The sequence below is a fragment of the Maylandia zebra genome, linkage group LG1, assembly GCF_041146795.1.
Source record: "Maylandia zebra isolate NMK-2024a linkage group LG1, Mzebra_GT3a, whole genome shotgun sequence".
In the NCBI taxonomy this organism is placed as follows: Eukaryota; Metazoa; Chordata; class Actinopteri; order Cichliformes; family Cichlidae; genus Maylandia; species Maylandia zebra.
Genome location: NC_135167.1, coordinates 15,103,296 through 15,119,338, shown reverse-complemented (window position 1 = coordinate 15,119,338; position 16,043 = coordinate 15,103,296). Strand labels below are relative to the sequence as shown.

The 16,043-nt window shown below is 39.4% G+C and overlaps 2 protein-coding genes across 2 annotated transcripts; both read left to right on the top strand.

Moving 5' to 3' along the window:
* The first annotated feature begins 4,782 nt into the window (after window positions 1–4,782).
* On the top strand, window positions 4,783–10,023 carry cgref1 (cell growth regulator with EF-hand domain 1). The gene is made up of 7 exons (XM_004539493.3): window positions 4,783–5,020; window positions 5,780–5,885; window positions 6,162–6,236; window positions 8,248–8,324; window positions 8,451–8,575; window positions 8,679–8,780; window positions 8,899–10,023. The coding sequence occupies exons 1-7, from the start codon at window positions 4,984–4,986 to the stop codon at window positions 9,175–9,177; spliced, it is 801 nt and encodes a 266-aa protein (XP_004539550.1). The 5' UTR covers window positions 4,783–4,983; the 3' UTR covers window positions 9,178–10,023.
* Window positions 10,024–10,148: 125 nt separating this feature from the next.
* Window positions 10,149–15,540, top strand: drc8 (dynein regulatory complex subunit 8). Its single transcript, XM_004539494.2, has 7 exons — window positions 10,149–10,410; window positions 10,610–10,700; window positions 12,677–12,749; window positions 12,960–13,036; window positions 13,529–13,571; window positions 13,694–13,760; window positions 15,135–15,540. The coding sequence occupies exons 1-7, from the start codon at window positions 10,386–10,388 to the stop codon at window positions 15,251–15,253; spliced, it is 495 nt and encodes a 164-aa protein (XP_004539551.1). The 5' UTR covers window positions 10,149–10,385; the 3' UTR covers window positions 15,254–15,540.
* Window positions 15,541–16,043: the final 503 nt, after the last annotated feature.

Genomic DNA, 16,043 nt, shown 5'->3' with positions numbered 1-16,043 from the left:
GGACTTGGTGCTTTGTTTAAATGCAGCTGAGAATAAGTGAGTCTTCAACCTGGATTTAAATAAACTGAGTGTTTCAGCTGATCTGAGGCTTTCTGGGAGTTTGTTCCAGATATAAGGAGCATAAAAGCTGAATGGAGCTTCTCCGTGTCTGGTTCTGACTCTGGGAACTGATAAAAGACCGGATCCAGATGACCTGAGGGATCTGGAAGGTTCATACTGGGTCAGGAGGTCATTGATGTATTTTGGTCCTAAACCATTCAGAGCTTTATAGGCCAGCATCAAGTCTGTCCTCTGATGGACAGGCAGCCAGTGTAAGGACCTCAGAGCTGGACTGATGTGGTCCACGTTTTTGGTCTTAGTGAGGACTCGAGCAGCAGAGTTCTGAATGAGCTGTAGTTGTCTGACTGATTTTTTAGGTAGACCTGTAAAGATGCTGTTACAGTAATCAAGCCTACTAAAGATGAATGCATGGACTAGTTTTTCCAGGTCCTGTTGAGACATCAGATCTTTTATCCTTGAAATATTCTTGAGGTGATAGTAAGCTGATTTTGTTATTATCTTAATGTGTTTTTCTAAGTTTAGGTCTGCATCCATCACTACACCCAAATTTCTCACCTGGTTTGTGGTTTTTAGGTGTATAGATTGAAGTTCTCTGGTGACCTGTAATCGTTTTTCTTTGGCACCAAAGACTCTGTATCCTGTATACTCAAAGTTATTACCTCCAATAAATTACACCAAAACCTCTCTGTGAAGTGTGAAATATGTAAATATATATATGAAGGGGAAAAATGGCAGCTGATATTGCAAAAAAAAACTTGAAACACAATTTAAAAAGATGAGCAGAGATAGAAATAGATCACACAGATATAGAAATATTGCTTTGTTAGTAAGTAAGTGCCACTGCTGTGAACAGCAAACAGCTTCCCTAAGTCACGACACAGATACACAGCAGCACTGGGCAGTAGGGCTTGTTACTCTTTTACTCATGCATTTTCTATTCAGCCAAAGAATGCACAGAGTGAGAATGGGAGACTCGTGTTAACAATAAGATCACCAACACCATCTCTGTGGTGTAAGAGCAACAACACAGCCTGTCTGCCACATATATAAAACGTGCTTTCTCACTGAATTGCATTACAATTACACGCATGCACACAGATACTGTTCAGCAGCTCATGGTAACAATTATACACTAATCTCTCTTCCTGTAAGTGAGTGTCAGAGGGATGTTTGTGTACCAACCAGCTGTGAAATAACGAGCTACTACGGTGCTAAGCCACTCAGTGGGTCACGAGATGTTGGAGCTTATTTATGTGCTTACATGACTATGACTGCTTTAAGTCTGGTTATGTAATGTTATGGCTGGTCTTTTCCACTCACCCTTTCACTGGAATACCAAATACTTACCCTTTTGACCTTTGTTAATATGTGTGTAACTGCATATGATTGAGTGTGTTTTGTTTCTGTTTGAAGATTTGTTTTTTCTCTCCGAGTCTGGAAGCTTGCGAGTTTCTCGTGTCTAAAATCCACTTGAACAAACTTTAGCTGCTTTTATATTTAGGACTCTGTGTGTGTGTGTGTGTGTGTGTGTGTGTGTGTGTGTGTGTGTGTGTGTGTGTGTGTGTGTGTGTGTGTGTGTGTGTGTGTTGTGATGGAGACTGAAATTTGTATTTTTAAATACGATATAAATACTTCAAGCTATGAAGCATTTCTTACAGAGGCCTTACACAGATGTACAGAAGATAATGTTTTCCTATTATGTGGTCAAAACATGCAGCTTTGCAAACATGACCACTTACATAATTATCTTAGTAATTAATCACATCTATATAGAGTTTGCATTGGCCCTCAAATGCATTCGTCTAAATAAGATGGCCAATATTGCAGATGTTTTGACCCAAAGCCACATTGTAGGCTCCATACATGTGCATAAATAGCTAAAGGGGGTTGATACTGTCCTTCAACCACATAGTCAAAGCCTCAGAAAGATGGATTTCTCCTTAAAGATCAATGAACATCCCGGTGGTGTGGGAATGTTTGTTTGTATGAGGGCATTTCCATGTGTAATCATCCCGTCCTTCAGTTGAGTAAGACCACAACCCAATTACATCTGAGCAAACAAGCAGACGGGTACTCCGGCTTCCTCCCACCGTCCAAAGACATGCAGCTTGTGGGGATAGGTTAATTGGAAAATCCAAATTGCCACTAGGTGTGAATGTGTGAATGAATGTGAGTGCGAATGGTTGTCTGTCCCTGTGTGTTGGCCCTGCGACAGACTGGCGACCTGTCCAGGGTGTACCCCGCCTCTCGCCCTATGACAGCTGGGATAGGCTCCAGCGCCCCCCGCGACCCTGAAAAGGATAAGCGGAAGCGAATGGATTATGGAAACAAGCAGACGTGTGTGGCTAACCAGCTGTTGAGACGTTTAAGTGTAACATCTCAAAGGATGATTGACACACAAAATATTAGGGCGATAAATGAATATAATATATGAATCTAATTTTAGCATCTTAACCCACTGGGATTAATTACAGGTTAAAAGTGGGTATTGTAGTTGTGCAGCTCATCAAACCTTCAAAGTGTTTCCACTGTATTTTCAACAAATTATATCAATTATATCCTGCCTGAAATAGAACAGATTTCCACTAATATTGTTTTTTCCAAAGAACACCTATTTCCCCATTTCCAGTTCCATACATTATTCTTGGATGGTACTAGAGTTGCTTTTAATAATTCAATAATAATCCGTAGATCGTACACTGGGCCTTGATGCAGCCCCTCAGATGACGTACTGTCTAGAAAGAAAACTATTTTAGATGTCGCTCTTTGCCAGGATGTCCTAATTTTATGCCAAGTTTCTCCTGATTGAGTATTAACTTCAGAAATAGATGCTTTGAACAGGAGGTGCGTGGGTTCATTGTGCACCTGAGATCACACTAAACAGTGTGATCTTAACTGGTTAGTAATCCATATTGCTCTATTTTGTAATAAAGTAGTTGTTTTAAAGGTCAATAAACACAATAACAAATTTCATTTAAATTTATGTACATAGCACCAAATCACAACAACAGTCATTTTTACATAGTAAAGTAAAGAACCTACAATGATTGAAAATCCTAACAATCGGGCAACCCCTTATGAGCAAGCACTTGGTGACAATAGGAAGGAAAAACTCAGGAAAACTCAGAAGGAAGACAGGGCAATACACACACTGTGAGAGAGAGCCAGAGATGAACAATAACTGATGGTTAAATGCAAAATACATCATTCAAAACATCTGGAAATTCCATTTTAACATTGAAGGCATATGTTTTGGGGAGCACGGTGGTTAGCACTGTTGCTGCACAGCAAGAAGGTCCTGAGTTCAATTCCATCATCAGGCCGGGGTCTTTCTGTGTGGAGTTTGCATGTTCTCCCTGTGTTTGCGTGGGTTCCCTCCGGGTACTCCGGCTTCCTCCCACTGTCCAAAGACATGCAACTTGTGGGGATAGGTTAATTGGATAATCCAAATTGCCACTAGGTTTGAATGTGCGAGTGAATGTGAGTACGAATGGTTGTCTGTCCCTGTGTGTTGGCCCTGCGACAGACTGGCGACCTGTCCAGGGTGTACCCCGCCTCTCGCCCCATGACAGCTGGGATAGGCTCCAGCGCCCCCCGCGACCCTGAAAAGGATAAGCGGAAGCGAATGGATGGATGGATGGATGGCATATGTATTCAATAACACCCCACAGCTAATACAGATTGCTTAACTTACCTTGACCTGTGTGTGTGTGTGTGCGCGCGCGCTTTGGGGTGGGGGTGGGGTTCTGAACAGCTGCTCCTCTTAAGGATGAAGAGATGATCTGTTTCCATCTTCACAGCACCAACCACCTGACCACCTGCACGTTGTCACCACATCCATAAACCTCCACTTTCCTGTTTTCATCTTCAGCATCCTCCCATAATATCAACTCTGAACATGTCTGAATAAAAGCAGGGGTTAAAAAATATATAATGTTTTTATTTTTTACACTACGTTAATACATCTTTTTTTTTATTAATATCTTAATACCTCTCCTTCATCATGATGTTTAATAGCCTATTAATATTATATATCATAAGCATCACATCAGGATCATAAGAATCAATTAAAATAAAATGTTGCAGTGACATCTTGTGGTCAAATACCAGGAGTGCAGTGAATAGTGTGGCTTATACTGTGTCTTGCTTGATGTGTGTAAGGTTTTAAACAGAAATATGCAATAAAGCTGGTTTCCTAATTTTACACAGTATTTGGAGGTGTGTGTTTTGTTGTTGGATAAAGCTGCACTAAGCCTGGAAATAAAACAATTGCCAATACCCAAACACTAAGACATTTAACCACATGTTGACTGGATCAAGTTTATCTATGGATGCTGAAACAACAATTGGCAGTTATTGCAAAAGACGGTATATAAGCCTGTCGCATAGGAGTATAAAATATATTACTTCCTTTTTATGTTTGTTGGGAAAACAAATGCAGCAATGTAAAATAAAGTATTTGCCCTTCATACGATGAAAGCCACACTATCAGACTTCAGACCGTCTTTCAGCTTTAACTTAACGCCCCACACAAACATACTCTTTACTGGGGTCTGGCCAGCCCTTTATGAGGTAATGCGGCTCATTGACACGAAACATGAAATAACCCTGACTATAAACGCCGTGAGTGATTGCTCCACCCCGACGACTGGGATCGCTGAGGACGTGGACAAGGCGTGGCGGAAAAACCGGACGGAGAAGCACAAAGAGATCGACAAAGCTTGCGCAAACTCACTGACACGACAGCGGCTGAGTTCTTCCACGTGGACCCTGTCATTGACCAAAACACACTACTGTACTCCGTGGCAGCCTGGGGGCGCGCACGCAGTCGCCTTTGCGCAGTGCAGACCACACGGAGGCGCGAGCAGGGCGGTGCGGGATAGAGGTGATCTCCAGATATGAACCCGTAAGGTGTCGGAATTAATGCCTTTTGCTGCTCATACATCAACTATGCAGACAGGTAGGCTCGTTGTCACTGTGAGGAGAGATTTGAGCTGTTTTCATCAGCTGCAGCGGTTACGATGCGCTTCTTAGTTAACGATACTATTCTTTCACAGCTTTCTTTATAAATGTGTTTTATTTAATATAAGACTGTGATGTCAACGTGCCTTTAAAGGAGGCTGTGTGATCAGGCAGTAACAATGAGTTGATGGTGTAGTCCTGCGTGCTGTGCCAGACTAGCATCGCTGCTGCTCCACAGGAGGAGGAAGCTGCCGGTTATTAGTCTGCGCATCTCTGGGATCTCTTAAACAGGCCATTCAGCTCACAGCAACGAATTTTAGTTCAAAAATCTAATGTTTGCTGGTCTAAAAGGTCTGGCGAGTCACAGAGAAATGATTCATGGAGACAGCATGAAAGGGCTGCAATGAGCTATAAATAGATAGAAAGATTTCAAATGATTTTTCCATAATGGACCAGGAAGTTTCTCATCTATGTGACGAGTGAAAGCTGTATGACTGCAGCTCTGCAATATTACTGAAGGGACTGGTTTTTGTGAGGTTTGTTTGTGTTTTTTTTTTTCTGTAAGGCAGCAATTGCTGCATTGTGTGACCACTGCAATGCCCATAAAAGTTTCCTCTAGTTTCATTAACACAATCAGAATTAGTAATTCTGTGCACTGTAAAAACTCAACCATTCTTATTTATATGAATTAAAATCAGTGATGAAATGGTTTGGGAAGAGCTTGCACAAAGGTAGTAACATAGCTGTTTAATTTTAGGTGTGCTCTTGGAGTGTCACCTGGACCAGCTGGTTCCGCGTGTTCTGTCTCTGACCCTGCTGGTACACCTGTGCCTGGCTGCACCAGGTCTTCCAGGAACACAGAGGTAACGCCCCTTCTCTCATCAAGTTTCACTTTCTCTTCTTTTTAATTCATATAAAGGCATAAATATTCTCAGGCTTTCATAAATATGCTGCTTGATTTGATTTTATTCTATAATTGATTATTCCTTATTCCCATTGGATATAAATGTTATATATGAGGCTAGCAGATACACTCTGTTGCTGTTTAGCAGAACAAAATAAAGAAATTAAACCAAAAACAAAAGCAGTGATGCAGGAAGAAGCTCTTTGAATGATTTGTTTGCTTATTTATTCCACAGGGAGGAATCAGTAGCTGCCCATCCCCCTTCTGCAGCACTACCCAATCCCTTTGGCTCTGGAGAGGAGGAACGCAGGTGAGTGGCACATGTACAGTCTGCTGTTATTGAACATCTGAAATCATTTCACTCAACAGCAGCTTTCTGACTTGGCTGTGGACTTTGGCTCCTCCGTCGCGCTAATGATGTGGCCTGTACTATAAAATGATAAGATTACATGTACCTAAGAGCTCATTTATGCTGCATTAATTTCCTTTATGGGGCTCTCCTCACCATACTGCAAATATTATCTCACCACACATAGCTGCTACTGTACTGGAATAGTTTGAACTTGCCTGTAATAAATTGTTCAGAGAACAAAAGAAGAAATATAACCACACGACAGATGCAGCTTCTTTCCATTTGTTGGTAAGATTAAGATAATGTGTACACGCTATCATACTTTCATCTTAAGGGTATTGCATGAAAGACCAGATAAATGCTTGTTAGCTGTATGGAATAGCAGTTGGAATTTACACCACCCTTAATAAATAATACATGTTGGCTCAAAGCAGGCCTTTGTGCTGAATCAACATTTGTAAAAGGATTATTCAAGCATTTAGAACCTCTCACTGTTGCAACATTGCTTCATTTATGGTATGTGATGGAGTGCATGAAGTTTAAGATGTTAAAACAAATGATGCCCCGAGAGTAGTCTCAGTTCTTACCACCAGATCTTGCCTTAATACCCTTTTAAGTCTCATGTAAAGCTCATGACTCATAGCTGATGATGATCTGTGACAGATTTTGATTGAAGCAGCTGTGTTGAAGGCACCTCAGTTGTGCTCTAAAGAAAACACCTTTGGCCTGAATTTTGTCATTGTTACCATCTAGTTCATGTAAGATTATGAAAGGTAGAACCACTGCTACGACGTGTTATGTGTTAAGAATGTAAAGAAGTTTCTATTATTATATTAAGCGTGTGTAACCAGTTTAATACACGTTCACTATTTATCAAGAGTCTATTTACAAATATAGGAAAACATTTACAAGTACACATCTGCCATCTGCTTTACTTAAGATTACATATACAAGTACACAGCACATGTACCTAAAATATGAGTTTAAGGCATGTGCCAATGAACGTTTCTCACTTCACAACCATTTTAAAAGTAATAGAAGCTTAAACCAGTGTAATATAAAGACTCAAAGCCTTGATTTAACAAAACAGTGCTACTGGACTTCTATGGATGAATTTTTCATATTCTTTCCAGCAAGGTGAATATATTTAAAAAATATATATATGTGTCAATAATAACATTGCCGAGCAACACGGTAGCGCAGTGGCTACATCTGTTGTTTCACAGCAAGAAAATCATATGTTTGGCCCCAAATTCCTTCCACAGTCCAGCAACATGAATTTTAGGTTAATTAGTTTAATCTTATTGATTGAAAAAAAATCACATTGCAGAATTTTTCATCAGTCATTAACAATAAAAAAGAACCGGAGCTGAATTGAAGTTTAATAAAAGTGTGTACAGTGATGTCAGGAAACTCATTGTTTAATTTCCTTAATTTCCTTTTTCTTATTCTTTTTTTTGGTGCTCCCCACCTTTTAATGACTTCATGCTCTGTCAGTCCTTTAACTGTGCAAGTTTATGGTTATCTGTCTGTTTATATCCAGGGTGTACCCTGCATCTCACCTTGTGTCACCTGCGATCAGCTGCCATCTAAAGCAGTTAATAGAAGTATTGATTTCTCTTCTAACCTCTTCTCACAACATGAGACACAAGATGTTTTGTACATCACTGAACATGATTGAAGGGGATCTTTAACTTCTTTTAAACATCTTATAAATGATTTAAAGAGCTAAAACAGGCTCTGTGAGCAGAAGTCTGTGTGCATCTGAACTGAAATAGTGAAGTCCAAGTTTTTGGAGACGGGAGCGTGGGGTTTAGGAGCTTGAAGAGTCTGGCACAGGGTGCTTGAGTGTTATACCCTCTACCAGATGGCACAAGGGTGGAAAGAGTCTGTAGCACATGGCAGTTGCACTACCAATCTGCTTTGTAACATTTTTTATAAACTGTGCTTTGTGTTGTGTGTACTACAGTTTGAGACAGAGTTACATTCAATCAAGCCTGAAGAATAGAGGACAAGGAGGACCAGAAATCACCACCTGGGAGCAAGGTAAACAGTGCCTCTTACCAGTAGATATTACACTGATGGGTTCTGACTAGGATCACCATAGTCAGAATCTAATAAAGTCTTTTTATTTGATCGTATAATTGTGAATTGTGCTGTGCTATGTTCCAGAGGTATTCTTCCTGTTTGGCCTTTATGATTATGATCGCAGTGGGTTCTTAGATGGCTTGGAGATGATGAAGCTCCTCTCAGATTTTAACTCCCATCATATACCTGGAGCAGAGGCCAGTGAGCAGGTTAGCAGGAGCGACTCTATGTATGTGTGTATTTGAACTGACAAGGTGTTGGCCTTTTTCATTCAGTCGGCGATATTTGTGTATGTTTGCATGTTGCTTTCAGGTGGTTTCTATGGTAGATTTCTTACTACAGACTCAGGATCTAAACCAGGATGGTCTGCTGGCTCTATCTGAACTGCTCTCCCCTTCAATCACCCACACACAGGTACTGCAAATGTATTGGAAATACTGTTAATACTGTTAAAGCTTTATGTCGTTTTATTCACACTTTCATTATATTTGGCTGCAAAAACAACACCTCATCATAACTTTCTACCTTAAAGGACCCAAGCAACAACAATGCACCTCAGCAGGAGCAGGAAGCAGTAGTGGAGGAACAGCTATCAAACGCTATTGCTAACGTGGACAGTGCCGGAGCAGTGGAGCAGAGAAAGGAACAGATTCATGAAGAGATTCAGCTTCAAGAGGACGTACAAGGAAAGGAAGTTGAACCCATAAAGCAAATGGATGAATATGAGAGACATCAAATCCCAGAAGTCACAATAGAAGATCTGGGGCAGGACCACAATATTCCTGTACATCAGGGCCAACCAGAGATATAAAACACACACACATAAACACACTGGAGAAAACACCACTGTCATCTAGGCCTCAGTCTCTTATGTACTGTATGGGAGAGCTTCTTAATCAGCATCCCCAAAAATGGTCCCCTTCTGGATCTGAGTTCTGAGTTTCTGCTAATGCACAATTCACTGGACTGTTAAACATGTAGATGGGTGGTCAAAAGGTCTTTCTGGTCAAAATATTCCTGCCACTGTATTGGGATGCTCAATGATTCCCAGAGCTTTTAAGGGGTTAAAGGCAGAATGTAATATTAGTTGCAACAATAAAACTGAAGCCATGATTAAAAGAGACCTTTTAATGCATTTTTTCTAAGTTGGAAAATGTGTTATTACTTTAATTGAATTTATTTACCATTTATTTACCATTTTCTGCCATGATTATTTTATGCATTTGTTTGCTTTATACCACCAGTTTATGGATGTTTCCTCCTCCCCAGATGTCAGTAGGCACTGTGGATTCACGTACATGTGGATGGTGGACTTGCTGCACTTTTAGCTTGGTTTTTTTTAATGTTTCAGATTCACAGTTAGTTCAGCTGAAATGAAAATTCGCTCTCCTTAATATTATATCAGCAAGAAAAATGAGTACATATTGAATTCACTAGACAAGGAGTATGAAAGAAAATAATCTTTATGGTGGCCCCATTGAAATAAAATGAAAAGTAATGTAAAATGCTATCATTATCTACATACTTGAAATGTTTTTAGTGTGAAAGAGTGTACTATTTGTTAATTTTAAAAAAAATAAGTGGTTTTTTTTTGTTAATTTTTTAAAAACCATTTTATGCATTTATACGGCGGAAGAAAATAAATAAGAAACAAGTATTTCTCTGCTCTCTTTGTTTGTTTTCAGTCTGTCTTATGTTTAAATGTGATACTTATAGATTAATTCGTAGAATAGTAACAAAATCCTTGGGAAAAAAACCGTTATAGTATGAAAATACATTTACGTGGCTTCATTATATCAGGAACTTCTGACGGGGTCACGTTGTTGGAAGGCTTTTTTTTAACGACTTCTTCAGCATGACGGAAAAAAATAAATTAACTAATTAATATTGTGTTATTAGTAGCTCTGTGTAATTCGACAATGAAGGGTTTCTGGCGACAAAAAGATGGCAAACGTCAGAGGCGTTGAATAGGTGCCCTGCCATACGGTTGCTGGGCAACAGAAAGGCGACCGGACAAACATGGCGGAGAACAGCAAAAGTGCAGGTTGGTAATAGTAACTTTCATTTTCAGTTTGTTTACAAATTGAAAATATTGAGACCACAGTGAAAGTTTCAGTCTAGCTGAAACGCTGTGGTGACCCGTCATAGTGGCTGATCTTTGATGAAAGTATTGTCATTATTTTCTCCAGAACTAAGCCAGCTAAGCTAATGCTTCTCTATGTTTTCTTAATTTTGTCTGCCAGAGGCCACCGTGCTTAATACCAAGGTCCTCAAGAAGCTCAAAGGCGCTTTTCAAGCGTTTGACACAAAGTCTGACAACACAGTGGATATCAAGTGGGTAAAACAAGACAAGCCATTTACTTTATTACTGTAAAGATACTTAATAGGTACTATGAAGCTGATTACTATGAAAATCCAAAGGACCTTAAACGTTTTAACAAGTGCACAAGATGCAGTTTTGTGAGAAAATCTTGAGCCACCCCTCAATTCTTTGCATTTTGTTGTTGTTTGTTAATTTTTAGCAATAGCTCTTTCATTTTTATTCCAGTGTTGCACTTTTTTTGCCACCCCACGTAACACTTGCCTTTAGCATAAACAAGACAACTCCCTCAAGGGACAAGACCAGTGTTGTGTCAACACCAAAGAACTCAGCAAACTCAAAACAATTCAGCAAAGAACCTGTTTTAAAATTTACTGGTCACCTTTTATTAGCAGACTGTTGCAAAAACACATAATGTTTTTCCCATTTCTTTAGTTGAATCAGCAAAAAAAACAGGGATCTTAGTTTTATTTTGAAAACAGAAGTGCCATAGATATTTTTGATGTTTTTGAAAGAACTGGGCCAAACATCGGTGGCAATCATAAGCAAGTACAGCTGTATTTCAGTCAGTGGCAAAATTCCTGAAATTATGAATAAAGAAAAGTACTGACAGATTTTGATTCAACATGGAATAACATCTGATTGGTAAGAGGTCCCATTTTTCATCAACGAGTCTAACCCCAAACACAGCCGATGCAGTAACAGCATACCTGGATAGAAAAACACAAAATGAAACACTGTCTGCCTGGAGAACTATTCCTGAAGACTACAGAATTACAAAATTACAAGAATGCTTGCCACAGAGAACTCAGGCTGAAGAATGAAAATGGTCATACTAAACACTGACTTTCAAGAGAGAATTACACAGTGTCTTTATTTCCACTTATGAATGTACATGTTTCAATAAATTGCTGTAAGAAATATCCTTAAAATCTCACCAGAGCCTTGTGCAACCTGAGGAGCTCTAATCAGCCACACAGATGAAAACATCTGGCAAACAAATGTGCATGTCCTTTCTTTTCAGCGACAGTGCAGCGTGTTTTCTAAGCCAAGTGTGTGATTTCTATGTAAAATTAAACTAAATGGTAGAGTAGAATATTTTTAATTAGCATTATTAGAGGTCACAGCAACTTTAATTCCTAGGTATTTTTTTTTACTAACTTACGCAGATGCAGAAAGGTCGAAACACAGCTGTTTATTTAAATCTGCTCTCAGTAGGTTTCCTGTCTGTAAGTTTTTGAATTTCTCACTGGAGGTTTTAAATAGAGTGGAAACTGCACACAATGTGTCCTCCCTGCTAAAGTAACCAGATCCAAGTCGATGTCTGTATATAAACAGTCTGTATATCTTTTATACAGTCTGACAAACTAAACGTGGACTTGGACAGTTTAGGACATTTTGCTAATCTAAAATTGTTGGTCTGTCCAGGGAAAAACGAATTATTTAGGTTAGAGATTTGGCATTTAGTTTGACAAAAACAAGTATTTGCGTTTCTAACTTCATTTCTACATAAATAACATGAACTTGAAAGTCAAGTGGCCCAATCTCTGAGAGCTGACTACTCCTGGAGCCAGGATTCCAGTCTTTATTGTAGCCACACTTCCTTTTCTTTGTTTTATGTCCATCACATTTGCTGAGATCTACATAACTTGTGAGTTTCCCTGTTAGATATAGCATAGGTGTCCATCCTGGAGTGTGGACTTCTGAATATTAGAGGCAATGAAAATGTGGGACTCAGTCTCAAGACATACAAAATGCTGTGCAGTTGAGATTACGCAGCTGTTTCCACTGGTAAATTGTTTGGTTGAAGTGGGTTATTTGGACACTGGCTGTGAGAAATAAAGTTTGTGGTTTGTCTCAAGGCTTTCCACTGGCTGAGTGGGCCGTAGGACATTGCGGTGAGATGGTTCATAGCACACAGGAATTAGTGAAACTAACTGAAACTGTCCTTTTAAATACTTTTAATGCACTTCTTGTCATTGTTTTCTAGGGAGATTGGCACCATCTTCTATTCACTAGGTTTCTTTCCCACTCAGGCAGACCTACAGAAGTTCACATCTGAGGTCAGCACAGCATCCTCCCGTAGTCTGGTTCTATTTTGGAAGATCAGTAATGGGGTGTGCAAACAGGGTTCTGACATTGTGCATTTCAGTAATGTTACAGAATCTCCTGTGCCATTATGTGACTGTTATAAAATCCTGGGTAACATTAGAAGCATTGTTTTTGTTAGAAAATTCAAAGCAAACCCCAACAGCCTATTCCTGTGCAACCAGGTGGAAGATGAGCGCTCAGGATATATCCACTGGGACAGATTCCTCCCAGCCATGACTAAAGTACTACTGGAGGACAAGTAAGACAGTTCAGTTATATCATTGTATAAAGAAATTTCTGATTTCTGTGTATGAGAAGAAGGCTGAGATGCAAATAGGAGTTAAGTTAAATCAAATTATCTATTATACAATGTATTTTTCTCTTATACTGAAGGCACACATGAATGCATTTCATTACTAAGAGTTTTGTGATCAGTCTGGTAAACATTGTGTAAACCTCAGTACTCTATTTTTGATCAGTGGTGTTTCAGGTCGGGTTTGTTCACCACTCAGGAAATACTACATGTCAGCCTTGTTTAAATAATTTATATCTCTTGCTTTTACACGTGAGCTTTTCTGTGCCTGAAGCTGCTGAAGTTTAGATTCAGACCAGTGTTAGCCTTAAACTCTTAAACAAAGAAGCAAAGAACAGCCAGTGCTACATCACTGATGTAATGATTTGGACATTAAACTCACTGTTTGCAGTATTTGGCTTGTCATCATTTCATTACTGCTGTGTTATTGTCTGTTAGGTTCCCTCCCATCTCTGATGAGCTTCTGCTTCAGGCCTTTGAGGTGAAATTTCCTGCTGTTTCCTTGTTCCTCATATTGTCCACTTTTTGCATAGGGACGCTAGTCTGGCAGTATAGGCATGTGATATTTGCTAAAACACAAAGGCACTTACACTCTGTTTGCAGGTTCTAGACAAAGAAAAGAGGGGATACCTTGAGCCTGAGGAGCTGACAAATTACATGACAAAGGAAGGTAAAACTGAGGGTTTTGTTTTTGTGTGCAATTAGAAGTAGATTACAATGACACAGTGACAACAGCAATAGAGATTTCTTACTGAGAAATGATGTGATCTGCAAGCGAAAAATCAGCTTTACAAATGTGATAATTATTGAAGTGATAATGTTAATAGTAGAATGAGAGGCAGAGCCTTCAGACTTCAGGAACATCTTCTGTGGAACCAGCTCCCAGTTTGGATTTGGAAGACAGACACCCTCTCTACTTTTAAGATTAGGCTTAAAACTTTCCTTTTTGCTAAAGCTTATAGTTAGGGCTGGACCAGGTGCCCCTTAATTACGCTGCAATGCTTCACTCACTATGTGCATACAACCACTCTCTATTGACTCATTAGTTATTATTAAACTCTGTCTCTCTTCCGGATGATCTGATATCGTCGTGTTGGTGTTGTTCCTGGAACAGCATAGTAAATGTTGTTCCAGGATCAACATTGCAAGTGACCAATCACATTCTTGTGACGTTATTCTTTGGCGCACCAAGCCATTTGTGCATTTATGAAATTCCAATGTTGCAAGGACAATATCAATGCTGCTTAGTGTTTATTAAAGGGTCAGGGTCAGGGTCCGTTGATCGGCGGACAGAGGCGGTTTCACGCAGCTTAAGTACAGTTTTTTGTTTTATGGCGGTTTTTCTGGAAGTCACAAAAGTATGATGTCACAACATTCTGATTGGTCACTTGCAATGTTGATCCTGGAACAACATTTACTATGTTGATCTGGGAACAACACCAACACGAGGATATCAGATCGTGCCTCTCTTCCACCCCTCTCTTTAATCCTGTCTTTCTCTTTTAACCTCCCACTGGTCGTCCCCTCCTTGAGTCAGGTTCTGCCAGAGCTTTCTTCCTGTTAAAAGGGAGTTTTTCCTTCCCACCGTCAACAAGTCCTTGCTTAAAGGGGGTTATTTGATAATTGGGGTTTTCTGCATATCATTCTGGGGCCTCTGCATTACAATATATAGCACCTTTAGGTGACTGCTGTTGTAATTTGGTGCTATATGAATAAAACTGAATCAATGTAGGCAACAATTTGTGTGTACTTCACAGTAAATACAATAGATTGGTCCATGGCTTCCTATGTTTGCTTAAAAATAATTGGCATTCCATTTAGTTTTACTTACACAATGTTAATTGCGTGTGTACAGATCACTTGATATGCACGGATTGTTTGAATTTGTTAAGTTGAATTATTTATACCAGTTTTGATGTACACAATTGTAAAATAATTTTGTGTTCAGATTGCTTGGTGTTTGTGTATAGATTGGAACAAACATCTGTTTTTTCTCAGGTAGATCAGCACGTTTGTGACTTGATTTTTCTCCATATCATATCAGGTGAGCCGTTCACTCAGGAGGAGATGGATGAGATGCTGACAGCGTTCACTGACGAAGAGAAGAAACATATCTATTATAAAGATGTTATCCCACATCTGACTCTAGAGCGTAAAATGTAGGCAGCGAAACAAAGGTTGCTTAATCAGCCTGTTGGTGCAGCCAAGTATGAAAGCATAATGTACAAATGCCAAATGAAATGTATGTAGGCAGTCTGTATGTCACCAAAACTGTTATACAATATAATCTTTTTGTCTGTTGTGATAAAGAAATTAAATGTGCATACTTCAACTGGATTCAGATAAGAATACCATAAGAGTTTGAATGCTCAAGCCCTCGTTCCTTATTTAAGAAATGTTAAAAGGTTTCTCCAGTTTGACATTAAAGGAAAGTCCAGTACAGTATGAAATTACTGGTGTGATGCACTCCAGTCTCTGTGAATGTTAAAAAAAAACAATCACTAAAATGGCTTATGTTGGGTTTCTGTGCAGACATAAAAGAAATCATGGTACCACTGGTGCTGTTCAAATGTTTTTCTGAGGTAATCTGGAGTTACAGAAATGAGCTACAGCTGAAGAAGCTGTATTTAAGAAAGCTGAAGGCTTGCTGCTTTCAGAACGTGCGCCCAAAATAGAGGGTGAGGGAACATGCTGGGTTATAAAAATAGCACAGGCTCCTCACCATCTCTGCAGTGGACTGCAAGTATGCAACACTTCTTTTGCATGGACAACATTCATTTTTAATCATTTGTTCATAGACAGAAACCTTGTAGTTATTGGGTTGGACTTTGTTTTGCTTTCAGAACTGCCTTAATTGTTTGTGGCATAGATTCATTAAATCACTAGAAACATTCCTCAGAGATTTGGGCATATTGATATGATAGCATAACACAGTTGCTGCAGATTTGTTGGC

Coding starts and splice junctions, on each gene's coding strand:
- cgref1 (XM_004539493.3), top strand. CDS start 4,984: ATGCCTTTTGCTGCTCATACATCAACTATGCAGACAG. Junction 5,021..5,779: donor TACATCAACTATGCAGACAG/GTAGGCTCGTTG, acceptor GTTTAATTTTAG/GTGTGCTCTTGGAGTGTCAC. Junction 8,325..8,450: donor AATCACCACCTGGGAGCAAG/GTAAACAGTGCC, acceptor GCTATGTTCCAG/AGGTATTCTTCCTGTTTGGC.
- drc8 (XM_004539494.2), top strand. CDS start 10,386: ATGGCGGAGAACAGCAAAAGTGCAG. Junction 10,701..12,676: donor GACAACACAGTGGATATCAA/GTGGGTAAAACA, acceptor ATTGTTTTCTAG/GGAGATTGGCACCATCTTCT. Junction 13,761..15,134: donor AAATTACATGACAAAGGAAG/GTAAAACTGAGG, acceptor ATATCATATCAG/GTGAGCCGTTCACTCAGGAG.